Below are 23,915 nucleotides of genomic sequence, written 5' to 3'. Positions count from 1 at the left end.
GTCCTCAGCTCCACCACACCAGCTAACGGACGCCTGTGTCTGCTGACATCGCTTAAAAACCATCAGGGTATAGAGCGCCATCTACCCACCCGGAGAGGGAGCACGGCCAACTGCCAACTGTGCTCTCTCAGACTCCGGCCGCTGATGGCAAAGCAGCATGGCTCGGGATTCGCATTTGCGACCCTTCAGACCACAGTTTTTATTCTGTTCATGTTTACATATCTTTGTTATATAAGTGTGTGTGTGTGTGTGTGTGTGTGTTTGTGTGTTTCAGAGATGTTCGGGAGTTTGCCAACGGTTCAGTTTGTGTGGAGTGCGACAGGCAGTGTGAGAAAACTGGAGATAGGACCCTGACCTGCCACGGCCCGGTAGGCAACAACCGGAGTGCCTTTTGGAAAAGGCCAGCTGATGCCTTTTGGCCTCTGTAGCAGAAGTTGTTTACTGTAGCTTTGGTTGGACTTCATGATGCCTGCTTCATAGGAACGCCAGAAGGAGCATCAGTGGCCAACTGTCGAGTGTTAAACGGACGATGAGTCAGCCTGCAGTAACAGTAGCTCCTAATCCAAGCAAATACATACATCTGAGTTTATTATTAATAACCACATCATACAGATTACAGTGAGTTTGCTGTCAATCACGTCATTCTCTGAATCTCAGCTGCGTAATTAAAGCCGTATTTCTCTCACGGCGATTTTCACAGTAGAACAGTATTTTTCTGGATCCAGGAGCGCTTGCTCGCTACGTTTGCTAGGTTTGGCCTAGTGTGAAAAGCTGTTGGAAACCATTGAAATTGGAGAACCAATGGAAATGGGTTCCGCAGTTCACTTCAAGAGGACTCTATTGCATTCTGCTGTGCTTGAGAATGCTATGGGCCCCCAGGATTGGTTCATTGTTGTCACATGACTGCTCTGACTTATCGCATAGAACATAGAATGTTCTATGTTCTCTGCTTCAGCCTCAGCCTTCATCATTGGTCAGTTTGCTGCGACCACAGGGCCCCTGGCGGCCAGATATTATGTGGGGTGGTGGACCGTTCTCAGCACAGCATACGTCCAGCTTACCAAAGAAATATATGGCTTGAGATATGAAGTGATCCATTTAGGAAAGGTGGTCACCTGACGTGCGACACTGCGTCTGACAGTTTAGTATTAGCCAAATGAGGCCAATGAAGTTCCATTTTAGCCTTAATCCAAGCCACTACCTACTCCCCACCCCCTAGTTCCTCAAGCTTGAGACATGGAACTCCACAAGACCTCTGAAGGTATCCTGTGGTGTCTGGCTCCAAGACTAATGTCAGCAGCAGATCCTGGAGCAGTCCTGGGACCTCCATGGATTGATTTAATGAGCCTTGCCGCTGCTTGGACGTCTTTTGGTAGGTACTGAGCACTGCATCCCCTAACACCCCACAAGACCTGCCTGACCCAGTCGTCATCTAGAACATCTCAGTTTGGCTCTGGCCTGAGTGTCTCAGGTTCTAAGGCTTGACGGGTGCCGTTATAAGCAGATAATCAGTGTTAATAACAGTTAATAACGCAACCAGCACGAAGAATTTGAGGCAAAATCTCTTTCCGGCGCCCGAGTGAGTAATCTTTACCCTGCAACACTGGAGCCGTTGCTCCCTCGTTCTTCAGGCTTGATCCACAGCGATACAGACAGCATTATAAATAATGACTCCGGCTGAGAGCTGTTTGTCCAACGCGGTGTCGGCCGGTGTGTACAACAACCGTCAACCTCTCTCTGCCTTCCAGGTGAAAGCCTGTCCATCTACTTCTCAGCCGTGAATAATTAACATCCTGAAGCGTGTCCGGCACTGTAAGGAGTTGACCATCCATGTGACAACCTGCACAGGAGAGACAAATATTTGCTTCTGTCCAAAAAAAACAACAAAAAAACGTCCCGTACGTGTGTTTGTGGACAGCGTGGACAGTATCGTTAGTCCGGATGTTGCAGATTTGATGGTATATGGTCTGGATTTTAATGCAGGTCTGAACATCCCTGACTCAGCATGGGCGTGAACGTACTGGCGATAGTGGGATTTTCAGTGATGTCTCAGAGCTGGGGAATAAATGAGTGACAATTAGTGTTTTATTAGTGTTAATAACATTTAATATATAATAAAAATAAAGGTTTAGTGTATTTCAGGGGTCAGTGAGTAAAAGATATGAGATAAGGTCAGAGATGTAATTTATTAGAGCTTTGTCAGCGTAGAAACCCCTGTTCTATTCAGATGATAAATATTCATGTTTCTGATTTTGAAAATGTTTCATGTTTTAAAGATGAATTTTGTCTTTTTTTTTTTTTTCGCGGCCCCCATCTCTCTCTCTCTGTGGGGTCCAGGGTCCAGATCAGTGTTCAAAGTGTCTTCATCTGAAGGACGGTCCAAACTGTGTGGAGAAATGTCCTGATGGGCTGCAGGGAGCCAACAGCTTCATCTTCAAATACGCCGAAACCAACAACGAGTGCCATCCCTGTCACCCCAACTGCACTCAGGGGTAAGAGAGAGAGTGTGTGTGTGTGTGTGAGAGGGAGGTTGCGTTCATCTATTTGTAGTTAATGAGGTTGAGTCTAGGGTCAGTATTATAGATATTAATATCTATTTTTATAGATGTAAATCTAATACATATGTGATATTTATTATATATACTAGGGATACACCGATCCGATACTAGGATCAGATATCAGTAGTAAAAATAAATAATAGTTGTAAATAATAAATAAATAAAAAAGCTGGGTGCTGGACTGGGTTTCTGATAATTAGGCTGATCCACAGGACCGATCCATTCACTGCAGGTATTCTAGGCTTCATGGATCAGAGTAAACTGAGTGACCTGCAGACACGTACACACATCTTAGCAAACAGCAGGACTTACCCTGACCTAACCAGCACGCTGCCCTCTACCTGTCAGGGGTGGAGGGGCTAGCGGGGGCTCTCTCACACACACACAGACGGGCATACATGCAGGCAAGCAAACATGGCCCGACACTGTTTCAGTCCCAGAAGATCCAAAACCTACAGATTATTGATGATTGTTTACTGAATATCTGAATTCCAGAGTTTAAAAACAAATCCCGGTTGGCTTTTTTAAAAGCCACATTCTGGCTTTTGGTTGGAGGTCTGTAATGGAGGACAGCAGAGAGCGAGGGGGGGATGACTACCTCACTGCCCCAGCAGCTCTTCCATATGAGAAGAAACAAGGCCGGCCCAGGGCATACTTGAATTACGCAGCCGCTTAAGACCCCAACGCCACCAGGGGGCCTCCAGGAGCACCAAGTTATCATGAGAAAAATGTATATTTTTAAAAAATAACATTGAATAATAAAGGAAATGATAGTGATGATTCATAGTTGGCTCACCGATACTAAGTTAATCAGTTTCTGCTGTCGAGTAAATGCAGATATACGTCGCTTCAGTAGTGGATAAAGGCCCACATCAAATTTCCACCTCAGGCCTTTCCCTTTCTTTTTTTCTGTCCCAGGGAGAACGGGAATTGTGCCTTAAGCAGAGGTGGTCGGAGTTGGGGGACCTGGCGATAATAGGTGCCGTCCTCACACTTTTTAAAACTGAAAAACTACAGATATAAAACTGTAAATGCAGCGTCCTGTCTGCTCAAGTTACTAAAAACAATAGCCAGAATGATGCCGGTATGATAATAAGCTAATTAAAAATAATGACAGTGGGTACGTTACACACACACACACACATTGTATACAGTGTAGAGGTGGTGGTATGAGGTGACCCCAAATGAAAATCTGCTTAGGGCCCCATAAAGGCTTGGGCCGTCCCTGAGAAGAAAATTAATATGAGGCTAGTATGGGTATCCCGAGGTTTGATTAACAGCAGTAATATCTTTTACATTATTTTCATATGATATTTAAATCGACTTCAGCCTGGAATTCAGTTGGAACTGAAGTAAATATCTTTATTTTTATTTATTTTATATTTTAATAAAATTTGTAATAAAAAGTGAGATCTGTCTGATTCTAAATGCTGTACAAAAGTAAATAAAAAATGTTTCCCTTTAGTCACGACGCACAGAGAGCGGTGCTTAAAGACAGGTGCTTAAATATTCATATGTCCGAAAAAGCTGTTCACCTATTGGTTCTTGGGGCTGCTGAGCTGAAGCCATGTCCCACAATATCGTGTTGGATGGGAGTAGTGTAGAAATGGTGGCGTACATGTGTGAGCTTATTCTTTAACAGTGTGTTTCAGGAACAGCTGCTGAACTCTCTCCCTCTCTCTCTCTCTCCCCCTCTCGCTCGCTCGCTCCCACTCTTTCTACAACAAAATCAAAGATCTCTGTAATACTCTTGCCCTCCGCTCCGCAGCGTCCCGGCTCCCTTCATCTCCATGGTGACAGTTGTCGCCGTTGGTTACTGTCAGGCCTCCACTGATCCTTTGCTGAGTCTTGTCGCCCGGGCAACAGCTTCCCGAAAAATAAATAAATAAATAAATAAAAACCCGAGAACCAAAGACGACACTAGGTCCCTAAGACAGACGGCAGAGGAGAAAGCAGCACTGCAGCAGCGCGACTCTCTCTGCAGAACACAGGCAGACAGTCGAGCCCGTGTTCTCCCCCTCTACTGTTCTGATCCGGTTACCATCTGAGACTCAAACACACGTTTAATATGTGCGATTATGCATACGTGCTGTATATACAGTGTCAGGCAAAAGTTTGGGCACCCCTGTCAAAACTAGTTACTGTGAAAAATCGCTAACCCCTTTATGCCTGGGCTTATATTTGAGCTTTAGTAGAATAACAGACCTGTTAATCAGTATCTGCTATGAATTATTCTGTATATGCAATGAATTATATGTGTAGAATTAATTATATATATATATATATATATATATATATGAATCTACATCTACCATGAAATGTTCAATATATCCTATGAACTGCTTAGTACCTGCTATGCACTTTTCAGTATTCACGACAAATTATTTAGCATCTACTATAAACTGTTCGGTATCCACTATGAACTGTTCAGTATCCACTATGAATTATTTAGTATCCACTATGGATTATTTAGCATTTACTATGAACTGTTTGGTATCTGCTATAGACTGTTCATTATCCACTATGAATTATTCAGCATCTACTATGAACTGTTCGGTATCCACTATGGATTATTCAGCATCTACTATAAACTGTTCAGTATTCACTATGAATTATTTAGCATCTACTATGAACTCTTCAGTACCCACTATGAATTATTCAGCATCTACTATAAACTGTTCAGTATCCACTATGAACTATTTTGCATTTACTATGAACTGTTCAGTATCTGCTATTGACTGTTTAGTATCCACTGTGAATTATTTAGCATCTACTGTGAACTCTTCAGTATCCACTATGAACTATTCAGCATCTACTATAAACTGTTCAGTATCCAGTATGAATTATTTAGCATCTACTATGAACTGTTCGGTATCCACTATGGATTATTCTGCATCTACTGTGAACTGTTCAGTGTCTACTACATACTGGACATAATGGGGGGTGTATTACATTAGACAGGGATTCAGGATAGATGCACGTTCACACGTGGACTGACAACATTTACAGTATCTGAATAGACACACTCTGCAGTGAGCGTTCTCCAGCTACACACACACACACACACACACACTAAAGTTGTAAAGTTACACCCGAATCAGTGTTAAACGAAAGTGTAAATGGTGGTTCGGAAGAGTCCAGCTGGGAGAGATTGAATTCCTTGCCATGCTTTCTAATTTGCCCCTCGCTGTTTCCTCCGCTGGTTCCGTGTCTGCTCTGAGCCAGATCAGTCCAGAAGGGGCCAGTTACCACCGACCTATTACCAATATTAAAACCACAGCGGGCATAAATCTCTGAAATAGGTTTCTGCCGTTGTGTTACGCGCTATTCATCTTGATATGATTATATGTATTTTTCAGTACCCTTCCCAAATCCGGATTTATGCTTATAGCACAGTGCGTAATCCATCAAATACAAGCAAAAACTGCACCAAATGAACTGTATTGGTCATTTCATGCCCTGCAATGATACATCCTGAAGAATACCAGCATTACACAAACACTGGCATTAATGTTTGTCCCTCTATGGGCTTCCGTTTGTGTTTCTGAAGGGTAGACGACTGTGTGTTTGTTTATTTGATACGCTTGTTGTAAAGTGCTGGTTTCATTCAGGCTAAACGTCTCATTCCAGGCTTTGATGGCTCTGTTTTGGTTGCAGGTGCACTGGACCTCGTATCCAAGACTGCATTGGACTACTGGACAGGTCAGAAAACTTGCACTGAATATCAAATCAAATGCATTTGTATATTTTTTACAGCTGTTATCAGTAATTAGTAAAAGATAAAAAATCAACATCATAAAAAGACATAAAAATCATAAAAAGACATAAGCAGCCAACGTTGACAGTGGCAAGAAAACCCTCCCTTAGAGCTGGAGGAAGAAACCTTGGGAGGTACCAAGACTCTCAGGGGTACCGACCCATCCTCCTCTGATCAGAACTATTTATAAATTATTGATATAAATTACCAAATCACCTAAACTGTTAAACTGCGTTGGTGTGCAACAAATTCATAATCATAATATAATAATAATGGTGTAATAACTCATAATAAAGTCATTGCAGTGATGGGATTTGTAGTTATGGTTTGTTGTATCTATATAAGAGCAGAATAAGGCCTTTTCTAACAAGGAATAGAAGATTACAAGCACAGTTCTCTCAGTAATCTGTAGGTCTTTTAACCCCTTAAACAGTTTATGGGCCCAAAGTGTTATTACAAACATGTATTACCAAAGAACAGCCCCACAAGTTTGTACAGAAGTCCCTGTAGTTGCTGAGTAATAGGCCTTTGAGCATTCAAGGGTAAAGGGATGGTTATGGAAACCAAGAGTCAGGAGTCACAAATGCCAAATATGTGTGTTTCTATATAGTGTTCATGATGGTATAATAGTGGTTAATCTGTAAAAGTCTTAATTACACCCTGTATGAAACTGTGCATTTGCTCTATCGATACGTTATAATAATCTAACACAAGCTTTTATAGGTGGTAAACTCTTAAAAAATCTGATTTCATTCACCAAATCGGAACTACTCTGACTAGGTAAGCTTCATACGAAAAGAACACCACGCCAACTGTGAAGGTTGTGTAGCTGCCAGTGGCACTTGTAATACTGCACAGCTGGAGGAAAGAGTCCGGTTCCTCCAGATTCCTCCTCATGAAGCTTTTCTGTAACTTAAACGTAGCTTTTTTCATAGTAAGTGTGTTTGATGACGGAGTTATGTGTAGAAGGTCAACAACTCAATCTGAGCTAGTCAGGCTAAACGTGCCATGCTAAGTATTTTTTACCCCAATTTAAGATTACCTTCCCAGCAACTAGAATCTCTCAAAAATGCTAAAAAGATGGATAGCTTCACCACTTGCGGTGCTTAACTCTAAAGCAGCTCACAGAAAGCCCAAATGAGTTAACCGACATCTGAGCAGTGTGTGTTCTGAAGCTTCTGAATGAGGCCTGAGCTTCTGTGAGAGCTGAATAACATGTGGATCCACACGGCTACCAGATCCGGACAGGCAGACTGGAAAGCAATTTCACAGGAAAGTCGTCATTAGCAAAAATTTGTCCAAATATTTACGTGAATATTCACACAGTGTAAACACTCAGTTGTAAGTACCTGTAAATGTGTACGTCGGTATCACCATTACTAGGGGGCCTGAGTGAAGAGGCGTGTCTTGCTTTTAATGAAAGCCTTAACTATTTTCACAAAACTGCCTTTCGCGTAATTCTGATTGTTCTGATGTTGCAGGACCCCCCTGGTTGTCGCCGGAACGATCGGTGGACTGTTTGTGGTGGTCATCATAGCGCTGGGATTTGCAATTCTCGCCAGACGCAAGAGCATCAAGAAGAAAAGAGCTTTGCGTCGCTTCCTGGAGACAGAGGTGAGGGAGCGCATGTGGGAGTGAGAATAGAGCCGTTAGCAGGGTGCGATGTACGCAGTGAAGCAGTCCTGCACAACATCTTCAAATTCACAGCATGAACGCCATGTAATGTAGATCAGAGGTAGATCAGACATACTTACTTTCCTAACCCTTTCATTATGAACTATGGCCAGTCTCCATCTGCACACTGTTTGTGAATGTCCTGGTAAATGTACAGTGCACAATCCTGCATACTCCAAAATCTCATCCCAGGGGAGGAACAGGAGCTAGCGTGCTGCCTCAGGACTATGACGGCTTTGCGATCGCTGAAGGGAAGTTGTATCAGAATGTTCTGCAGTGGAATCTGGAGGTGAAAGGTTGGGTCATGCAACATGACGATAATCCAAAAAAACAAGTCCTGACCTGAAAGTCATTGAAATGCAGTTGGAGCTGCGTGTGTTGTGTTTGGATGGGTGTATTCATTAGGACTGCAATGACACCAAAAATTCAGAACAATAAAATTAGGTCTTGACATGATGCATTTTGTGCATCAGCGCCGTTGCACAAAAACCTTATATCTCCATAAATGGCAGCTTTACAGAAGAAGAGAAAACCTTTATAACTTTCAATGGAAATCAATGTATATAGCTTTCATTCAGAGTCATTTTGAAGCATTTCTATTGGTCCATTCATCATGAAATTAAATTCTCACAGATTCACATTGTCAAAAAGTTGAGATTTTTGTGAGACCGTATATGTTTACATGCATGTAGACTAGAGGAATACCAATCCTAAAATTCTCTGGCTTAGACGCAGTAGTAACTTAAACTTAAGTTTTTAAGTTTTTAAGATTTTTGATATTTTGATTTGTTGAATACTATTCCACACAGCTATATACTACATACTACATCTACTGGAGTCAGTTCTCCAATGAAACATTATCAGCACCTACCCAGTAATTCAAGCCAAGTCATTCGAGCATAGGGTGCAACGGCACAGCATAACCCCCCCATCATTCATCGAAATTGAACTACTCTGACTGGGTAAGTTTCCTATGTAAAGAACACCACGCCAACTGTGAAGGTTGTGATTGCTGCCCATGATGCCGGTAGTATTGCACAGAGGTGGGGGAGATGCCTAGTTTTGATTCTTGACCCTGGTTTAAAGGTTAAAGACCCTCATAAGAGACTGGAGGCTATAATGGCGATACAGGTACAGTTTTGTCCAGTATAGACTCACTGTGCATCGGCCATTGGCTTGTGACATACAAGCTGACCAGAAGGTTGTGTCCCAGGAACTCCAGGTTTCCTCACATCTCGTTCTGAGCGTAACAACCTTAAGAGACGACGATTCAGATGCCGAGAGACAAGCTCTCGCGAGTTTACTTTCAAGTGTTTCACTCCCTCCACACTGGAGAAGGGAACTCTAGCGGAATACTAACCACCTCATTTTCAAAGGGTCCTTCAGGAGCACTTGAGGGATAAAATCATCTCAGACATAATCACGCAGTACCCCGGCTTTCCACTGTAATTGTATAGGCACCGTTCTCTTCTGCTTGCTTGTTTGTTTGTTTTGTAGTTTCGATTCTCTACCTTAATCAATTCATTGAGTGTGAAGTTGCAGAACTGCACAGTGAGCTCCAACTAAACTGAGCTTCAGAGGCGCAGGAATGGACAGCTCCCTTTTAATGTTTAGTTTAAGCCCACTGAGGATTTCAGCAGCACAAGAAAGGACAGCTGCCCTTAAATTTTATAGTCAAGGCGCTCAGCACTTCAGCACCGCAGGCAGGAACAGCTCCCCTTAATGTTTATTTTAAAGGCAGCCGGCACGTCGTCCACAGTCCACGCTTCTGGACAGTTCCCTGAAGAGTGCAACAGTCAAACTTCTATTGTAGATAAATGTGTCCCCGTGCATCGGTGTTGTTTTGATGTCTCTGTTGAATGTCCTGACATTTAGGAAGTTAGATATAAATATAGATAGTTATGCTAATACTAGCCTTACATGCTAGAATGCTAGTTCTAGATCCGTTCTAGATCCATAGACATGCACACATGTGGGTCACCCTGGCTCAAAATGCCTGTTACTGTGGATAGTTAACGGAGTAGAAGATGGACTGATCTGCGAAAGACACCAGCTAATGTACTTTGGGACGAGACTCAAGAGGGCAAGACAAATCTTGAGAACTTTGACTGGCTTCCTACCACAAACAGAAGCCACCTGAGCTCCAGCCCACAGTTTTCTTGATAAGTGAAGCCAGGAATGAGAGATTGGACAGAGTCTGAAGGGTGGTAACTGGGTGGTGGGAGGTTGTGAAGACAAGGTAGAGATGGTCACTGCGTTCCAAGGCCTTGGCCGCAACCGAGGTAGGGCGGGTTCTTGGTAGGACCGTCTTATGGAGACTACTTTGGAAACTCTGCTGGGCCTTAGAACGCATCTATTATGCATAGGACGTTAGACTGGGAGGAGGGGCTCCAGGCATGTTTCTCCTCCCAACATTTTTAATGTATTAGCATTTTAAGAAATATTTTTTTGTTTAGTACAGTTTTACAGAGGAAAAAAAAGAGAAAGAAGCACCATGTAAAAGTTTGAGCACTCCAAAAGATTTGAGCTTATTTACCAAGGTCTTCTAAATTAGACCTTAATTAGCTTGTTATGACTATGTTCTCACCATCAGGAAAGGCCAGATGAAGCAAATTTTAAAGCTCACCAGCCATTAGCTCCTCCAAGCAGCTCCCTATAACTCTGATAATTAAAATAATTGATGCCCATGAAGCAGGAAAAGACAATGCGAAGATAGCTAAGTTTCTTCAAGTAGTCGTTACCTTGTATAATGTAATTAAGAAGTTAACAGTTCTGACCTCAATAAGCGAAGATACGTTTGGAGAAAAAAGGATGCAGAATTTCATGAGAAGAACACCTCTCCAACTGTTAAGCACAGGGTGGATGGATCAGGCTTTGGGCTTGTGTTGCAGCCAGTGGCACTATACATAAAAGGGAGGAGCTTCTACAGCAGGATAGTGATCCTAACCACACCTCAGACTCCTCCACAATGGACGACCTCAAGAGCTACAAGAGCTACGAATACGAAGAGTGTCTATGACCGACGGACCACAATGATGTAGACATAGAGAGTGGTCTCAGGGTTTTGTGATCATCGCTATAGATTTCAAACATTTCTGCATCCAAACACACACACACCCACCCACAATCCTCTTCTGCAGGGCAGTGAGGAGTGTATCAATCAGGCTAGAGGATCATCTGACTCATTCTCTACTTGATCAAGCCCTTAGGTCCAAAGGCAGCAACTGCACACACTCCTGCATACAAACGCTCGCCTGTTCGCTCTCAGCATTAGCCAGCCTTTCACTCCTAAATGAACAAGTGCCACTTTATTACAGAGCAATTATCTCTCTAATTCTCCCCCTCTCTGACAATGGGGGGTAAATGGAGTCACAGCAACTCATTAAACTGAGTCCATAAAACTAATCTGCAGGGTCTGATCTCAGACAATGGCATGGAAACTTGTGCCAGTCAAAAGCGTCTGATTATAACAGCCCATAAACTCTATTTATACATTTCCAACTTACTGCGTCTGATCATAAAAGCCTATAAACTGTAATTATACATTTCCAACTTACTGCATCTGATCATAAAAGCCCATAAACTGTAATTATACATTTCCAACTTACTGCGTCTGATCATAAAAGCCTATAAACTGTAATTATAAATTCCCAACTTACTGCGTCTGATCATAAATGTCCATAAACTGTAATTATACATTGTCAACCTGCTGCGTCTCATCATAAAAGCCCATAAACTGTAATTATACATTGTCAACCTGCTGCGTCTGATCATAAAAGCCCATAAACTGTAATTATACATTTTCAACTTACTGCGTCTGATCATAAAAGCCTATAAACTGTAATTATACATTGTCAACCTGCTGCGTCTGATCATAAAAGCCTATAAACTGTAATTATACATTTCCAACTTACTGCATCTGATCATAAAAGCCCATAAACTGTAATTATACATTTCCAACTTACTGCGTCTGATCATAAAAGCCTATAAACTGTAATTATAAATTCCCAACTTACTGCGTCTGATCATAAATGTCCATAAACTGTAATTATACATTGTCAACCTGCTGCGTCTCATCATAAAAGCCCATAAACTGTAATTATACATTGTCAACCTGCTGCGTCTGATCATAAAAGCCCATAAACTGTAATTATACATTTTCAACTTACTGCGTCTGATCATAAAAGCCTATAAACTGTAATTATACATTGTCAACCTGCTGCGTCTGATCATAAAAGCCCATAAACTGTAATTATACATTGTCAACCTGCTGCGTCTGATCATAAAAGCCCATAAACTGTAATTATACATTTTCAACTTACTGCGTCTGATCATAAAAGCCTATAAACTGTAATTATACATTGTCAACCTGCTGCGTCTGATCATAAAAGCCCATAAACTGTAATTATACATTGTCAACCTGCTGCGTCTGATCATAAAAGCCCATAAACTGTAATTATACATTTTCAACTTACTGCGTCTGATCATAAAAGCCTATAAACTGTAATTATACATTTTCAACTTACTGTGTCTGATCATAAAAGCCCATAAACTGTAATTATACATCGTCAGCCTACTGCGTCTGATCATAAAAGCCCATAAACTGTAATTATACATTTCCAACTTACGGTGTCTGATCATAAACGCCCATAAACTGTAATTATACATTGTCAACCTGCTGCGTCTGATCATAAAAGCCTATAAACTGTAATTATTTATTATTATTTCCATAAACTGAGTTTATATACAAACCTACTGCGTCTGCTCATAACAGCACATGGACTAATTTTATATAACCAGCCTACTACGTCTGATTATAACAGCCAATGAATGAGTTTATATAACCAACCTTCTGTGACTGAATACATTTTCTACCTACTACGTCTAATCATAACAGTCCATAAACTGAATTTCAGTGCTCTTGGATCTGCCAGGTTTGTTTAGGGGTGTTTACTGTTTTAATAACTGATCTGAGATCTGATGTTTCAAACAGTTGGTGGAGCCACTCACGCCCAGTGGAGCAGCCCCCAATCAGGCTCAGCTGCGAATCCTGAAGGAGACCGAGCTCAAGAGGGTGAAGATCTTGGGCACTGGAGCCTTCGGAACCGTGTACAAGGTAAGCAGAGCTGCAGGGGGGGTGAATGTGCTGCATTTCTGATGTGTGATTTTACCATCACAGGAAATCTGAGTTCTCCTTCCTTTAGACTCCTGTAGGTTATCAGCAGACCGCTGGAACACACTGCATCCTCAACAGTGCGAAGATTAGGATCTGGACCAAAAATATGTTTAGGTTTAGGCTTTTGGTTGAGATCATTATATTATATTATATTATATTACAGTTAGAGTTAGGCTTTGGAATGGGGTTGAGGTCAGGGCTAGAATTTAATTCACAGAATTAGGTTTTAATTTAAGGTTGGAGTTTTAGGTTGAGGTTGAGGTTAAGGTTAGTTTGGGTTGGGGTTTAGGTTGAGGCTGAGGTTAAGATTAGTTTGGGTTGGGGTTTAGGTTGAGGTCGAGGTTAAGATTAGTTTGGGTTGGGGTTTAGGTTGAGGCTGAGGTTAAGATTAGTTTGGGTTGGGGTTTAGGTTGAGGTCGAGGTTAAGATTAGTTTGGGTTGGGGTTTAGGTTGAGGCTGAGGTTAAGATTAGTTTGGGTTGAGGGTTTAGGTTGAGGCTGAGGTTAAGATTAGTTTGGGTTGAGGGTTTAGGTTGAGGTCGAGGTTAAGATTAGTTTGGGTTGGGGTTTAGGTTGAGGCTGAGGTTAAGATTAGTTAGGGTTGGGGTTTAGGTTGAGGTCGAGGTTAGGATTAGTTTGGGTTGGGGTTTAGGTTGAGGCTGAGGTTAAGATTAGTTTGGGTTCTGGTTTAGGTTGAGGCTGAGGTTAAGATTAGTTTTAGGCTGAGGTTAAGATTAGTTTGGGTTGAGGGTTTAGGTCGAGGCTGAGGTTAAGATTAGTTTTGGGTTGGGGTTTAGGTTGATGCTGAGGTTAAGATTAGTTTGGGTTGGGGTTTTAGGTTGATGCTGAGGTTAAGATTAGTTTGGGTTGGGGTTTTAGGTTGATGCTGAGGTTAAGATTAGTTTGGGTTGGGGTTTTAGGTTGAGGCTGAGGTTAAGGCTAGTTTTAGATTGGGGTTTAGTTTGAGGCTGAGGTTAAGATTAGTTTTGGGTTGGGGGTTTAGGCTGAGGTTAAGATTAGTTTGGGTTGGGTTTTAGGTTGAGGCTGAGGTTAAGGCTAGTTTTAGATTGGGGTTTAGTTTGAGGCTGAGGTTAAGATTAGTTTTGGGTTGGGGGTTTAGGCTGAGGTTAAGATTAGTTTGGGTTGGGGTTTTAGGTTGAGGCTGAGGTTAAGGCTAGTTTTAGTTTAAGGTTTAGGGACAATTTAGGTAAACTGCTGTCATGCTGATAAATAGATCATAGTAATTTGTTAAGTTAAGGCTGAAGTTGAGGTTTAATGCATCTACACAGATCAGTCCATGGTTCTTTTAACAGTTGTTATCTGTGTGTTGTTTATATCAGGGCATCTGGGTTCCAGAGGGGGAGAGCGTGAAGATCCCAGTGGCTATAAAGATCCTTAATGAAGCTATGGGGCCAAAAGCCAACGTGGAGTTCATGGACGTAAGTTTGTTCCTACAGCCTCCATCCTGAAGCCATCCCCAACAATCCAACCAGAACTGTTCCTTTAAAAACGCTGAACACAGTGTTATTGTGGTATCTGTTGTTTTGCCGTTGTAAACTGCATTAGCGGTGTTTTTTTTAACTGTGCTTTAAAGCACTCTTGGTCTAAACAGTAGATAAGAGAGAAAAGCAGGAACAGGAAAGCTTTGACCTGACTGGCTGGCTGCCTGCCTGCCTGCCTGACTGCTGAGCGAAGCTCATTCTGCATTCCGATTCTGCCAGACATCTCTTCTGCACGTGGCCTCAGATAAATCCCTGCCACTGTCTTTAGGGACACTAAGAGAAAGTTTCTATCCTTGATTAGTCTCAGGGGAAGGAGGGTGGAAAACTGTAGAGCACAGGCAGGGCTATATCCTGAGATACAGTTTCAAGCTTTGTCACAACCACTACACTAAGAAAATGAGACATGGTCATTATTATTAATATCAGAAGACCATTCTACCAGTTCCACCATTAAACTGGAGAATTTAACCATCTAAATGAGTTTAAAAAAGGGGTAGAAGGGGACCACATTTTTCAAAATATAAGTCTCTGGACCTCATGGATGTTGTGCTGGTATATGTATGACGTTAGGAGGTCAATCAGTCAGTTACATCCACAGTTCAAATAACCTCTAATGTTCATACAATCCAGGACCAGATTCAAGGTCTGTAGTTTGAAGACCTCTGTGGCATCGCTCCAAAAAAAAGGTAATGGACAGTGGTCTAAACTAGGTGTCTGTAAGTGTTCTATGTCAAAAGCCACCGTCCTCGACTCTTGTTTGACCAGGAGAGCTCTCATGTTGACCATATGACACGGACACAAAGTTCAGAAGGATGGAGGAGGACAATCGGGGGTTATTTGCTGTTCTTAGCAATCTGCATGCTAATAGATATTAGCACTCATCAGCATAGTGCTCTCACTCTCTGACTTGCCACATATTAATTCAGTGCTTGTGTAATCAAGGAGAGCCAGAGAGAGGTAGAGGAAAGTGTGGGCATGAGCTTGTCCTTGAGGCACTGGTCATCCAATAGGAAAAGTCATAAATCTGTCGGATAGAAGCATCTGGTGAGATGGGCTACGACACTTTGGAGCTCACTAGGTTAGGTCCAAAAACAACTACAATGACCAAACATCTGGTGCACACTTCTGTATACCTTACCAGTAAGTCAGCTAGATTGCTGTTACAATCATTGGCTGATAGGTTTGGAGAAAAGAGGTTCATGCAGGTTTCATGAAAAGAACACCTCCCCAACTGTTAAGCCTGGCACTCTGTTGGGCTTGTGTTGCAGCCAGTGGCAGGGGAACCATTTCAGTGGTAGAGGGGGAAATAGATTTGATTAAATATCAGCAAATTCTGGAAACAACCTGGAACCAACCACCTACACAAACAAATAAACAAACAAACATCACACCATCTAAAAAAAAAACTGCTGCTGATGAAACGAGGATGAGCTTCTACAGCAGGATGATGATGGCAGCCTCAAAATCCACAATGGATGAAGACTTGTCAGTCCCCTGACACCATACCGACATCATCGAACATCTGTGGATAGACCTCAGAGTTCATCTCCCCATTTCAGTCTTCGAGGGCGTGGGACATACTAGCAAAAAGACTCATCGGCCAGCACTGCACTGGAGTGATGTGAGGAGAACGTGCCATCTACCCACCCTGGAAAGTGAAAGGCCAGTGGTGCTCTCCTGGGGCCCTGGCAGCTGATGGCTAGCAGCATGCCCAGGATCCGAACCAGCGGTCCTCCGGGCCTAGCGCCTTATTCCGCTAGACCGATTTATAACTGAGCTGACTTCTCCACTGTTGTTTCCAACCTGCCTAGACCTGCCTGGATCAGCCATCAGAACATAGGCCAGCTCCGTAGCATAGCATTGGGAACTGGGAAGGGGTTCTATGGTGGAATCTGGTGTGGGTGAAGCGTGGACCAGTCAGCTGATCAATAGCAGTCCTATAGGAGTCCATTAACCTGAAACAGGAGTGGTTGTGATTAGTAGAAGAAGGTTAGAAGAAGGTTGCAGAGCTAAGCCATGAGGAACATTCTGGAGCTTTTGGATAGATACTGGACATCGGAGTCTTCGGCCTCAGGTTCAGGTCGGTATGGTAAACCTGACGAGACTTCCTAATCTACAGTGTTATTATTTATTTATTTATATTTAGACTACGTTAGAAATGCCTTGGAGGACCGGAGAGGGTTGACTGCTAACTGAGTGTAAATGTATGTGTGATTATATATATAAAATAACACACATATGCACACACTATTCACAGGGGAGAGCAGTGTGAACAATAGATGTCAGAGTAAGTCTCACTAATGGGGGTCACCTCTGCCAGGGGCAGTGAGTGGATCGCAAACACTCTTTTCCCTCCCTCCTGGGCTTCACAATGTTGTGTCTGGCATTTCGGTCGGCTGTTTATTGCTAACTGGGCAGGAGTCCATCGCTCAAGCTTCGCTCCGAGCAAAAGCTCAAGCCGCAGCCATAACATGGTCTTTTATAACGTTTCAAACACGGCCACCTACGTCAAGTCCAATCGGCAAAACACCATTCGTGCTGTGATGTCTCTCACCCAGAATGGTGTGACTGATCGGACAGCGAAAGGAACCAGTGATGCAAGCCGCCGGTTGTCTATCCTCTCTCTTAATCTTCATCTAGCCTTCTGTTCGTTTCTACGCTGACCACTCAATAAGGACGAATCTAACCAATGTGGGAGAAATGGTCAGGTGTGAAGATCTAAGGCACTTTGACGAGATCAGATAAACGGGTCAGCAAAGCCTCTGGGGGGCTCCCAGTACCTACCAACGGTGGGTAGGACAATCCAAGAACTGGTGACAGGGTCTCGGGCACCCAAGGCTCATTAAAAGAGTAAGGGCAACTAAGGCCGTCCCTGCCACTTGGCTGGAACTTACAGAAGGGCTACTGTGGCATACGTCACGGAAATGACGGTGTAGTGATGGCTAGGCAATGATTACTTACCTGCAGACTGGGTATATAGTGCCCATGCTAACCCCTGTCCACCACCAAAAGACATTTAAGCATCGGAACTACACCTGCCTGATCCAGTGAGTTGTCGGATGCACAGTTATAGAGACCGATCTTCTGGCAAGCCACAAAACTTCTTGGCAGCAGATACCTTCGTCAGAAGTCTTGTAATGGAAGCTGTTTTGGTGGCACACAGAGGAACTTCAGCATATTAGGCAGGTGGTCATGATGTTTTTGTCCACCAGGAGGCGCTGATCATGGCTAGCATTGAGCACCCCCACCTGGTGCGTCTGCTGGGAGTGTGCCTGAGCCCGACCATCCAGCTGGTGACCCAGCTGATGCCCCACGGCTGCCTGCTGGACTACGTCCACGAGCACAAGGACAACATCGGCTCCCAGCTGCTGCTCAACTGGTGTGTTCAGATCGCGAAGGTACGGCCATTAGTTCATCCCTTATATACACACACACTCACTGGACAGTTTATTAGGTACCCTTACACTGTGGCTCCAACTTTGCCAGACGTAGGTGGAAACCATAAAGTGACCGGCGCTCATGATCATGTGAATGCATGTTTATGTAATAACAGAAGATTGGTTCTCTTAAGTGAAACTACTTCTACTTGCCAGTTTATTAGGTACACATATAGCGTACTGTGCATAGATGTTTTCATACCTGCAGAATCTTGGAAGTTCTCGCCATCCAAGTCATTCCAAATGGGTATTTCATGATATTGAGGTCAGTCAAGGTCAGTCTATTGTTCTGAGAACAGCAGCAGCTTCTTAGGCTGATTTATCAGATTGCTTTTCTCAGTAAGAGCTTCTTGGTAGTCAGTTTCACACAGTAGAAATATGGAAAACCAGGAAGTGAGATTAGAGTATCTGATGGAGGCGGTTCTGTTCTGGTGGTTGTCCCTTTCCATTGATGGATGGGGTATAGAGGGCTGATAAATTGGGCTGCAGCCAGCACTAAGTACACACCTATAAGGTAGGTGTCTCTGGTATGGCCAGTAAGCATAGCATCAATAAACTGGACGCTCATTGTAAACAGCCATAGACTTGAATTCTGAGCACTTGCCTTTCTGCGTCACTCTTCCCAACTCAGTGGTCTGTTTTTCAACATCTCCCCCGATCAATAGACCCTCCTCGAGCCCTGCTCGCTGCTGCTGCTGCGCTGCAGATATTCTTTACCAGCTTGTGCTCCCCCCCCCCCCTCTCTCTCTCTCTCTCTCTCTCGTAACGTAGCTTCGCTGGTCAGACTTGATTTTTATACTTTTTTTTTTCCCCAGCTGGGTCCAGTCCCCAGGACGCCAGGCCCTCAAATCGTCCGTGAGACGGTACCGCCATGCTCTCGCAGTTCGCTACGCCATTCTCTCGGAGCGTCCTGCTGCTAGAGCGGCCTCCTGCAGAGCAAAGCCGCGCTCTCTCTAGCCTTCTGGCACGTTCCAAAAGGCCGGAGCCACGGGGAGTGAAATTTGTTTCGGCGTGGGGGATGGATTTCCAAAGCTGGTGCTGTCTCACAATCCAGGGCCCGGGACATGCCTGCGAATTAGATACAAGAATTGAGTGAGGGGTAGGACATAAGGCAAGGTGTGCGTAATAGCAGAATCTAATATATATATATATATATATATATATATATATATATATATATATATATATATATATAATATAAGGTTATAATATATAAAGGTTATGTATAGGGTATATAATAAATATATATCCTATATATATAACCTATATAAATATATATAGGGTTATGGGCATTATTATTATTATTATTATTATTATTATTAATTTTGTGTGCATTTCATTGGAATATAAACATAGTATTAGGAATGCAGTGATACAAGCTCAGTCCACCTGCCATGTCAAGCCTTTAAGGACAAAGCCTAGAGCCGAACGCCCGGACGTACCTTGTTATTTTTAATATCGTAAATAATTTGTAATCATTTTCACCAGAGGCAACACAAACCAAACTAAGCTTCCCTGTCAGAAACCCTGTCTTCCCACCAGTTTTATTGAATATTTATTCCGAATTATTTCACTCTTGACGAGCATTTCCTCACTATCCAGTAAGTCAGTTGCATTTTATGGTGAATGGACCAATAGAAATGCTCCATAATTACTTAATTATAAACTTTTTACACTGGCTTCTCTTTGAAGTTAACCCTCTGGAGCCTAAGAACGAACTGGTTTGTCAAATCCGATGTTTCTATTAACATGTTTGCGATACCAGATCACCTTTTCCTGGATCTGTAGACTCCACCCTTTCCATGGCATCGTATTGTGAGATTGTATGTGACTCTCATCCACATTTAGGAGGCAGTGAAGATGAGTCGAGATGGTGGATTTGCGTCTGTCATTAGTTTCGCTTCTGTAATTGGTGGATTTGTGGGACCGTCTTCGTTTTTGTGTGAAACTGACCAATAAACACCCAGGACCTCGGCTGTTATTCAGACGTTCGTCTGAGACTCTGGTAGACTTGTTTCAAGCACCAGAATCATTCATCCACATGAGTAAAGGGATGTTTTCACAGGAAATATAGAGATTTCCTAAACGTTTTTCAGGCTTAGGGTCCGAATATCTCTTCAGTCAGTGCTCTAGGTCACCTGGGGTCTCATTATCGAGAGAGCTGAGCTGATATGCAAGTGCCTGTAAAGACCAGTTTAAGAAGATCTGCAAAAGGTTCCCTCATGGACTGCAGAGGGTTAGTACTGGTTTTCCCTTCTCCTGTAAAGTTGCTGTTTTTGGAGATATGAGGTTCTGTCTGTCAGCAGCGATTTGTGGGTTTGCTGAAAATCCTGGTTTTTGAAAGCTGAAGTTAAACATTTGAGTCTTTCAGAAGTTGCACTGGAAGCTGCTAGCTCTGTTTGAGATGTCTGAAAGCTCAGTCTGATCAGTTTGGCTTTTATCATCATAGAAATATCACAGCTGCCACTGAGATGAAGTTTCTGAACTTTCTTGAGAATGACTTCAGAACCGTGAGCCATCTACTCCACAGCTTTCTCAGCTCTCAGAACGTGGCTGCGAGTTGTTCTTGAGCTTGGAGCCCTTGGTGTTGCTTGTGCACTTCCTACAACACTGCGGACACAATACATATGTCATGAACCTTGTATCTTCTCCAGACGGTACACTAGATAGATATTAAGCAAGGACTTGTGCAACCTACACTTTATGGACAAAAGTATTGGGACACCTGCTCATTCAAGGGTCTTCAAAAAGTTTACTCTACTGTGTCTCTACTCGATTATGGATTATCTCATCATCCCCAACCATCCATCATGGTAAGCCAGGAAGCACAGTTGTTCCACTGCTCCACAGCTCGATGCTGCCGGGGGGCTTTATACCCCTCTCCCCGCCTGCTCCATAGAGTCCTATTCTATTGGCAGTACTTCTTCTCTACAGGGACTAGACATGCTTTGGGCCTGTGTGTATTGGCACATCTGTGTCAGCAATGGGTGCACCTTAAAATAGCTGATTGCATTCATTAGAACAGGTGTCCACAAATATCCGGACACATGGGTGAAGAAACTATGATGTAATGGCTGACAGATTGCGCCACACTGAGACTCAGCCACGGATTCAATCAATCAAAGCAGCATGCGGCGTGTGAGCAGTAGTACTGTGTGTGTGTGTGTGTGTGTGTGTAATAGGTGCTTCTCCCTGACTAAGAGCTTTTACATTCCCTGCTAGACTCTGTTTCAGTCATGCTGATCGTTACACCAGGCAAATCCTCGTTTAGCTCCTTTCTGCTACCTTCACACACAGTGAAGTAATAACCTAAGCATGGGAATGAGATTAGCGTAATAGGGGATGATATATTCAAAGCAGATTAACTGCGGGGGTCTGACAGCGCTGAAATACAGACTCTCCTCGGCTTAAGTGGGGAATGAAATAGGGAAGCGGCATTTCCTCCTGCTTCTAATTTGCTCTCATAAGATTGTACAAAGTGAGGCTGGCAGCATCCTCTCCTCTCAGCCCATCACTGCAGCGAATCCGTCACTCAGCTCCCAGAGCGCCTGTGCTCTGCAACGAAGGCACCCGCCTGGAAAAAAACAAACATAACAATTTCATTAATTATTAATAATAAAAATAAAACTGCCAATATATACCATCGTTCCACCAGGCAATGCAGACCGGTAACAGTAGGCAACGGCTGCCAAGCAACAGGACAGTCGCAAAGGCATTTAGGCTTGCTTGTGGGTGGTTTCTTTGTCGGTGACAGGTCTGTGAATGTTGCTGCCCCAACTCCTGCATACCTTCTCCCATTGGCTCGTCTCCCTCTCTTTCAATCTTCAAAGCCCAGCTAATTGGCTATCGATAAGGAAGCTAGCAAGACAGCAACGTGAGCACGAAATCTGTTGCTAATCAACGCCATACACCACTATTCTCCCCCAGGTCCAAAAAACCTGTGGATCCAAATTTACAACTGAATTTCTCCAGAGACCCCTAATGAAGTGGTGGAGAATGAAACGGCCCATGTGTTGCGTCCCTGAGGGTCAAAGTACACCAGCGTGGTGGAGCTATAAAATTTCTAAAAAATTTCCTCCACAACTGAAGCCCAAGGTAGGTGTTTCTAATAAATTGGCTAGTGAGAGAATGTACAAGGGACGTGTTTCTAATAAAGTGGCAAGTGAGTGGAGGCACTAGGCGGGTGTTTCTAATAAAGTGGCCAGAGAGGGGAAGCCCAAGGCAGGTGTTTTTAATACAGTGGCCAGAGAGTGGTGACCCAAGGCGGGTGTTTCTAATAAATTGGCCAGAGAGGGGAAGCCCAAGGCAGGTGTTTTTAATACAGTGGCGGTGTTTCTAATAAATTGACCAGTGAGAGAATGTACAAGGGAGGTGTTTTTAATAAAGTGGCCAGTGAGTGGAAGCCCAAGGTAGGTGTTTCTAATAAAATGACCAGAGAGTGGAGGCCCAAGGCAGGTGTTTCTAATAAAGTGGCCGGTGAGTGGAAGCCCAAGGTAGGTGTTTCTAATAAAGTGGCCAGAGAGTGGTGACCCAAGGCGGGTGTTTCTAATAAATTGGCCAGTGAGAGTGTGTGCAAGGTAGGTGTTTCTAATAAATTGGCCAGTGAGAGTGTGTGAGCCTTGCTATAGGTGACAATACCTGAAGTGGTGGGGAATGAAACAGGCCCCGTGTTGCGTCCCTGAGGGTCAAAGTACACCAGCCTGGTGGAGCTATAAAATATCTAACGGCTCAAACTTTTTAAAAGCTCTTGATGTATTTCTGAGCACCGACCTCTCAGCCACATCTCCACGTGAAAAGACCCAGAGCCTTGCCCTGCTGACGGAACCGGAACAAACGAAAGCCGATTATGAGCAGACGAGCAGAGATGTTTATGTAAATGCAGAACCCATCCACCACCACCACCACCTACCAGCCAGCAACATTAAGGATTGCACAGGGTCAGGATTCATCTGTGACGGACCTGGGCACTGTAATTACGCCTGGTAACCTCCCGCTGGGTCGTGCTGAAAATAGCCGAGCTCTTTTGTGGCTTCAGATCAGAGCGAAGCAAAGCAAGCCGATTCACGCGCCGGCGTTCTTCCTCTGCTGTGGGAGACAAGAAGACATGAATGATTTAGCAGAGCTTGTATGTGAAGAAATCTGGGGAGCAGTGCATAGTTGAATTCAGATGTCTTGCGAGTTCACTTTGAGGGCAGCTGGAGAAGAGAGCGCTGGTTAATCCGTCTCATCTGAGACTGTAAGAAGCGTTTAGCATGCAGGAGCGTTTGACCCTCTCAGATATGGACTCTGCAGGAGACTAGTCGCTCCGCTCATTAGCACCCCAGACGTTTTCAAGCAGGAGCTACACCAGATTCGTGCTGTGAACGTCTCGTGGTCGTTCATTTGTGTTGGTGACTAGTTGGAACTGGCTAAATTCAAAAAAGCCTTCGTGGAAACATTTGTAGAAGCTGCTGTCAGGTTGGATCAGTGACTGTGGAAAACATGGACAACTCCTGCAACTCCTCAGAGGTGAAGGCACCACAGGCCTCGCCTGAAGAAGCTGGCAGGAGATCGTCCACAGTGATCAATCGTGCTGCTTTCGGCTTTTTCCTTCAAGTGGCCAGACAGTGGAAGTGCAAGGTAGGCGTTTCTTATAAAGTTGGTGGAAGTCCATTTAAGGTGTTTCTAATAAAGTGTCCAGTGAGTGGAAAGTGGAAATGCAATGTAGGTGTTTCTAATAAAGTGGCCAGAGAGTGGAAGCCCAAGGCAGGTGTTTCTAATAAAGTGGCCAGAGAGTGGAAGTAGCACAAGGTAGGTGTTTCTAGTAAAGTGG

At 43.6% G+C, this 23,915-nt stretch overlaps 1 protein-coding gene across 2 annotated transcripts in view; it reads left to right on the top strand.

The window, feature by feature from the left end:
• The window catches only part of LOC140535387 (receptor tyrosine-protein kinase erbB-4-like), a 149,535-nt gene that overhangs the window by 110,808 nt on the left and 14,812 nt on the right, over positions 1–23,915 (top strand). The window contains exons 14-20 of one of the 2 annotated variants that reach the window (XM_072656714.1): positions 275–368; positions 2,338–2,492; positions 6,216–6,260; positions 7,797–7,929; positions 12,983–13,105; positions 14,505–14,603; positions 17,879–18,064. In XM_072656714.1, coding sequence (XP_072512815.1) covers positions 275–368; positions 2,338–2,492; positions 6,216–6,260; positions 7,797–7,929; positions 12,983–13,105; positions 14,505–14,603; positions 17,879–18,064 — 835 coding nt within the window. The remainder of the gene's footprint in view (positions 1–274; positions 369–2,337; positions 2,493–6,215; positions 6,261–7,796; positions 7,930–12,982; positions 13,106–14,504; positions 14,604–17,878; positions 18,065–23,915) is intronic. The other variant, XM_072656715.1, reaches the window with a different exon arrangement.

Source organism: Salminus brasiliensis, chromosome 15 (genome assembly GCF_030463535.1).
Source record: "Salminus brasiliensis chromosome 15, fSalBra1.hap2, whole genome shotgun sequence".
Taxonomy (NCBI): domain Eukaryota; kingdom Metazoa; phylum Chordata; class Actinopteri; order Characiformes; family Bryconidae; genus Salminus; species Salminus brasiliensis.
This window is presented reverse-complemented; position numbering and strand designations above follow the sequence as displayed.